Source organism: Podarcis melisellensis (genome assembly GCF_964234715.1).
Source record: "Podarcis melisellensis genome assembly, chromosome: 5".
In the NCBI taxonomy this organism is placed as follows: domain Eukaryota; kingdom Metazoa; phylum Chordata; class Lepidosauria; order Squamata; family Lacertidae; genus Podarcis; species Podarcis melisellensis.
In genome coordinates this window covers 77,203,728-77,210,697 of record NC_138537.1, presented here as the reverse complement: position 1 = coordinate 77,210,697, position 6,970 = coordinate 77,203,728, and the positions used below count along the sequence as shown (strand labels likewise).

The 6,970-nt window shown below is 49.9% G+C and overlaps 1 protein-coding gene across 1 annotated transcript; it reads left to right on the top strand.

The window, feature by feature from the left end:
- Nucleotides 1–314: 314 nt before the first annotated feature.
- Nucleotides 315–5,063, top strand: LOC309370463 (uncharacterized protein). The gene is made up of 2 exons (XM_081912246.1): nt 315–931; nt 4,314–5,063. Exons 1-2 carry the CDS (start codon nt 391–393, stop codon nt 4,886–4,888), a joined length of 1,116 nt encoding a protein of 371 aa, XP_081768372.1. The 5' UTR covers nt 315–390; the 3' UTR covers nt 4,889–5,063.
- Nucleotides 5,064–6,970: the final 1,907 nt, after the last annotated feature.

Genomic DNA, 6,970 nt, shown 5'->3' with positions numbered 1-6,970 from the left:
TATTAATAGTATATACTAATAAATAAATAAATAAATAATTGAATAATAAATTAAATAATTAATAAATAATTATAAAAGATATTTCAATAGATTAGTGTTCTTTGAATTTAATTTTGGTAATAGTTCATTTCCTTTTCTTACCAGTTAAGCGCCATTGTCAAAGGCCGTTGGCCGGTCTTGGTCAATCCTTCAACAAGGTTGACAGTTTGCTTGGGTTATTAATCAGGGCCTTCCTTGTCTTTCTTTGTTTTTAAACTAGCAGGCATGGCCCCGAAGAAGGCTTCGGCCCGAGCTGACCGGTCTTCCACTGCAAAGCGACCCATCAGGGGTCCCTCCCAAGCACTGCGCTCACCTGCCCCGAATCAATCACTTGGTCGGGTTCAGTCATTTATGGCAGGCATAGCTGATGATCCAGCGGCCATGTCTCGTTTTGCGGCTGAAATGGATGGTGTCCTCCAACGTTGTTCCACTCGGCCCTCTACGTCCGCAAGGCCACCTCAGCCGTTGGTGCCATCGTCACCAGCTTCATCGCTGTCTAGCGAGCTTGGGGGAGAAGGCCCATCAACTAGTAATGCTAGGGTGGTTTCCCGGCTTACCCAACCCTCCTCCTTACCTGCTACGCGTGCCCGTTCGCGTAGGACAAGGCTGTCTTCCAGGAGGGTGTCTCGAGGAAAGACCCCTTCGACGCCTGCTTCCCGCCGGAGCGAGGCTGTCCAGCCTTTAGTTGAGGTGGCTTCGGGTTCAGGTACCTCACATGTTGTATCTTCTGTGGCCCCAGGTCCTTCACAGCAAGACCTTGACTCAGGATCCTCCATGGAGGACAGCCTTCCAGTTCCTGCTAGGAGATCCTTGGGTGGAAAGCGCCGCCACAGAAGATCTTCCCGGAAGCATGCCAAACGCAGAAGGGAGGACTCTTCTTCTTCTTATACGGGTACGTCTTCTAGTTCTGACGATGAGGCGGGTAGCTCAATCGAACTTTATTGGGGTTTCGGCGAGGCGGCTTCGGGGCTTCCAAGGTGGGCTTGGGAAAGGAGGGCCAATGCTCACCGGGCGAAATATGGGGCAGTACAAGAGTGTAGGGATGGTGTCCTGGTACCGGACGTTAAGGTCTCTACCAATTCGGCCAGAGACATCATTCCGGGCTCGCACTTGGCAACGAAGCTGCGGTCTAGAATACTCAACGGCCGGTATGTAGATATGTTTAAACTGGCCCCACCCTCTGAGGACCAGGAGAAAGTGGATTTCTCCAAAAAGCGCCCTGGCAACCCCACGATTGACAGAACTTTCGAGCACTGGCTTGATTGTTTCCAAGTCTTCGCCGGCATAGTGGTGGCGGCTTATCCTCGGAGATTTCTCCACTTGTTTGTTTATTTATCCATCGTTCGTTCCGCCTTCACCAAAGCTGGTGAAAAAGCGGCGATAAAATACGATGAGAACTTTAGGCGTCGGGCGGCCAGGATCCCGTCGGCTCGCTGGGATCGTAGGGATCTCGATGTGTGGACCACCCACGTGGCCCCACTTATTGACAAAAGAGTGCCGGAACAGCAGAAGCCCAAGCCGGCAGCTGTTAAAACTGGCCGCCGTATGCTATGCTGGGATTTTAATAAGGGATCATGTCAGCGCCAGGGGTGTAAGTACGCCCACAGTTGTGAGAGATGTGGCGGAGCACACGCAGCGGCTGCTTGCTTTAGTGGACGGCGGCCCTTTCGTGGAGGCAGAGGGGGTTCTCAGCAAAACCCTAAACCAACCCCCTCTACTGCAGCCGCAGCAGCAGGAAAGTAATATATTGATATCCTTAGCCCGTACTCCTATTCGTTTGCAGGTCCTACAATTCTGGCTCCAGTCTTACCCCAACAGGGAGGCTGCGGCTTATTTGAATGATGGTTTTTCCGTTGGCTTTAGGATTCCGGTAGCCATGTCTCCCGTGGCACGGAATCCTGCTAACCAAAAATCGATTCGTGACCTACCTATGGTCGCCCGCAAGAAAATAGCAAAGGAAGTGGCTATGCATCGCATGGCTGGTCCTTTTGACGCACCACCCATTCACGATTTGCATATATCCCCCTTAGGTATTGTGCCAAAAAAGGCCCCGGGTGAATTTCGTTTAATTCACAACCTATCACACCCTGTAGGTACGTCAGTTAATGACGTTATTCCAACGGAGCTCTGCTCCGTGAGGTACGCTTCTCTTGATCAAGCGATCAAGATGATTCGGAAGTTTGGTCGTGGTGCCTTATTGGCAAAATGTGATATTGAATCGGCGTTTCGCCTTTTGCCAATTCATCCAGATGATTTTTGGCTGCTAGGTTTCCAGTTTGAGGGCAAGTATTACTTTGACAAAGCTATGCCTATGGGCTGTTCAATAGCGTGTGCCGCTTTTGAAACTTTTAGCACCTTTTTGGAGTGGGCCTTGAAGTTTAAAACTGGACTGGGCGGAGTCACACATTATCTGGATGATTTTTTACTGGCTTCTGCGGACAACACCGGCGATTGTTTGGCGCTGTTACAAGCCTTTGCCGACCTCACGCGGGAATTGGGGGTCCCGCTCGCCGCTGACAAGACGGAGGGTCCTTCGACCCAGCTCACTTACCTGGGTATCCTTTTGGATACGGTTGAGCAAACTTCTAGCCTCCCTGTGGACAAGCTAGAAGCTTTGAGGAAGCTTATAGAGGAACTGCTTCCACTGAAAAAAGTGTCCCTCAGGCAACTCCAGTCGCTTTTGGGACACTTGAATTTTGCCTGCAGGGTGGTGGCTCCTGGGCGCCCCTTCTGTTCACGCCTTGCGCGCCTCACTGCTGGGTTAAGGTTCCCGCATCATCGGGTTCGCCTTTCCAGGCAGGTGAAGACCGACCTTCGCATATGGTTGGAATTCCTGGAGGAATTCAATGGAGTTTCATTGTGGCAAGACACCTTGAACTTGCATAATGATTTCCAGGTGCAATCAGATGCCGCTGGTTCTTTAGGATTCGGCCTTTTCTGGAAAGGTCGCTGGTGTGCTCAACGCTGGCCGCCTGGGTGGCAGGGAAGGGAGATCACGCGTGACCTAACTTTTCTCGAGTTTTTTCCAATTGCAGTGGCAGTGCATTTATGGGTCGAGGAGTTCAGGAATCGTCGTGTCTGCTTCTGGACAGATAACCAGGCGGTGGTGAATGTCCTAGCCAAATTGTCATCGCGCTCCCCCAGGGTCTCGGCCCTGTTGCGGGACTTCGTGTTGCATTGTTTACGTTATAATATAGTTTTCTCGGCACGTTTTATCCCAGGGGTGTCTAACGATATTGCTGATGCTCTGTCCCGTTTTCAGATGGAGCGGTTCAGGTTCCTGGTTCCAGAGGCTCGGATACGTCCGGAATATTTCCTGGATCATCTCTGGAACCTTGGCAGCAATTAGTTTTTCAGGGAGTAGCGGCATCGGTTTCCCCTTCTACTCTGCGATCTTATGAAAAAGCCTGGGCTGATTTTCTGGCATTTGCCAGCTTATCAGACAGAGTGGCGTCTGGGGTACCTCCCACCTCATCGCAGGTGTTGCAGTACTTGGCGCACTTGTTTCAATTGGGACGTGCAGCCAGGACACTTAGGATGCAAGCGGCTGCCATAGCCTTTTTCTGTAAAACATATTTTGATAAAGACCCTTGTTCAAAGTTTGTTGTCCGCAGGGCGCTTGAGGGATGGGGTAGAATTTGCCCCTCCAGGCCGGCAAACCGACACCCCATCTCCTTTGACTTGCTGAGCAAGTTACGCAAAAAGCTCAGGGTGGTTTGTTGGTCTGGGTATGAGGCTCGCCTGTTCTCGGCTGCCTTTTCCGTCGCATTCTTTGGCGCATTAAGGGTGGGTGAGTTAGTAGTGGAAGACCACAGGGATGGTCGTTCTAGGGGCCTTCTGCTCCAGGACATTCAGCTGTCCCCTGCTGAATTGAGAATTACTATTAGACATTCAAAGACGGATCAGGGGGGCAGGGGTGCCTTGATTCGACTCCCTGCCACGGGGGAGGCGGGCCCTTGCCCAGTCAGGGATGTCAGCAAATACCTGGAGTTGAGAGCGCAAGGGGATGGCCCGCTGCTTCGGCATGAGAATGGGTTGCCGTTATCTAGACACCAATTTGCGAGAGTATTGCGCAAAGCAATTGCGGCCTGTGGGGGCACGGCTAGCGATTTCGCCCCCCATTCCTTCAGAATAGGGGCTGCCACGACGGCTGCTCACTGGGGATTGTCAGCTGCCAGAATTAAGGATTTGGGCCGTTGGAAATCGAATGCGTTTAAAGGATATGTGCGTTAATGGTGGTGTCTGATGTTGTTTCTTTGTTCGTTTTGTCCCAGGTTCTGATACCGTGCGCATATGGATGGTGGGGCACAGCATCATCCATTGGGCTGGTGTCGCAGCACGGCAGTCTGGATTGGGTCCAGGTCTCGGTCTTCCTTCGCACATTCGGTTGTCCTGGCTATCCAGACGGGGAATGCGCTGGGCAGAGTTTTTGCCACGAATTCGGAGCCAGCTGCTATTGGAAGAGCCGCCAGCTGCTATCGTGGTGCAGCTGGGGGAGAATGACCTGGTGTCAACAGACTGTTTCTCTTTACGTGCTGCAATCCTGGGTGACTTGGAGACACTGCGGGCAATGGTGCCCACAGCGAAACTGTTTTGGTCCAAGCTTTTGCAACGACGTGCTTGGACGGGCAGTCGTTCCCCAGCAGCCATCGAAAGGGCCAGGAAGCGCATCAATGCTGCGGTTTCCAGAAGGATTGTGGAGTTAGGTGGAGAGGTGATTTTTCATCCTGACATCACCTTTCAAGCGGCAGCCCTTTTTAGAGCTGATGGAGTGCACCTGTCGGCTTCTGGGAATGAGGCTTGGATAAGTGCAGTGGTGGCCAAGCTGAGGTCTTGGCTGGGGCTGTGAGTGGTTGGCGGGGAGCTGAGGGCTCCATGGCGGTTAGGCATTGGTTAAATGGTGCTTGGAGGGGTAAGTGCCTACCCCTCCAAATGATGCGAATGGGAATTCCGTTAAAGGAAATCCAGGGGCTTGGCATTCTTTCGTCCTTGTCCCCGGAGTCGGACTTGGGCCGGTCAAGACCCCACCGGAACATGAGGGTGAGAGGTGTTAGTTTGATTCCCAGCTTCATTCTCACCCAATACTTGTTTCCCGCGCTGGCTTCCGCCGGAGTCCGGAAGACCAGCTCTGTCCCTGAGGGCAAGGACAGATAGTCATAACCAATGCCTAAGCAACCACTCACGTTTTGTATTTGAATAAAGTTGTGGCCAAAATTATGCCAAAAACCTTAAACAAAATTGATGTGTGAAGTGTGAGTTTCTTGGGGGGTGGCTTGTGGGACTCAACACGCAAAGCGTGTTCTCCCTAACAGAGAGCACGTGTTGCGGTTGGGGGAACAGGCCACTCCACAATGACTTGGCAAATTGTTAGCAACCCAAGCATTTAAGAGTTAATTGGGTTGCTGGGGTAAGATTTAAATTGGCAATTGGAGGAGGGGTCAGAGGCCATATATATACAGGGGCCAGAGGAGGGAACTCCCTCTTGGCCGTTTCGAACTGGATCACCCGCCCTCCCGCCCTTTTATTAGGGTGGTTCTGCTTGCTTGACCTTGCTATTGCCTGTCATGGGGTCGTTCGCCTTTGAGCGGGGGCCTAGTAGGAATTTTGCCATTTGGCTGATTGGCTGGTGCCATTTGGTTTTTGCCTACTACGTAGCAAATCGTCACAACTTGTAAGGTTGGCGGTTAGGCATTGGTTAAATGGTGCTTGGAGGGGTAAGTGCCTACCCCTCCAAATGATGCGAATGGGAATTCCATTAAAGGAAATCCAGGGGCTTGGCATTCTTTCGTCCTTGTCCCCGGAGTCGGACTTGGGCCGGTCAAGACCCCACCGGAACATGAGGGTGAGAGGTGTTAGTCTGATTCCCAGCTTCATTCTCACCCAATACTTGTTTCCCGCGCTGGCTTCCGCCGGAGTCCGGAAGACCAGCTCTGTCCCTGAGGGCAAGGACAGATAGTCATAACCAATGCCTAAGCAACCACTCACGTTTTGTATTTGAATAAAGTTGTGGCCAAAATTATGCCAAAAACCTTAAACAAAATTGATGTGTGAAGTGTGAGTTTCTTGGGGGGTGGCTTGTGGGACTCAACACGCAAACAGCCCATATCATAATGCCTTCGGACAAATTGGAGGTGTAACAGCTCTTTGCACACTGTGTGTACAGTTCTGGTTACTATCTGTTCAATAATATTTTGACATGGACCGTAGCAACCCCCTTATGAGGAAAGGTTTCAAAAGTTGGGGCTTTGCAATTTAGAAAGAAAGTGGAGGACAGGATTAGAACTGCTCCTGGTACAGAGAAAGCAGAGAAGCTTCTCTCTCTCTCTCTCTCTCTCTCTCTCTCATAATATTAGATTTTGGGGCCATCTAGAAAAGCTGAATATTGGAGAATTCGGGACAAAATTAAGTACTATAATATACAACACGTGAACTATGGAATTTCTTACCACAAAGCACAACAATTTTCACCAGTCTAGAGCCAATGGCAGGAGTCCACCATTCAAAGCAAACATTAGCTTTAGAAGAGGGATTATCTATTAAACCAATGGAATATGCGCAGCTTGCATACCTAACATATAGAATAAGAGAACAAGAAGAACATATGTTTAAAGAAGATTGGAAAATGTCTATTGAATATATGGGGGGAAATTGTGTGCACTTGAAAACGCTGACAGCACTAAGATAAATTCAACAGTGTAAACAAGTTTTGATGGATGTAATAATGGAATACTGAATGGTTTAGTTTATGTAAAATGTGCCGGGATTTATGATATGCAAAATGAATCATGGAAAGAGAAGAAGGAACGTCATTGGCATTTTGAGGTTGTTTAAATGAATATTCTAAATTGTAAAACAGAAAATTTAATAAAAGTATATACACACGGGCAAAAGAAATTTCAGAGTGGGATTTTCCTCAAGGCCACAACACTGG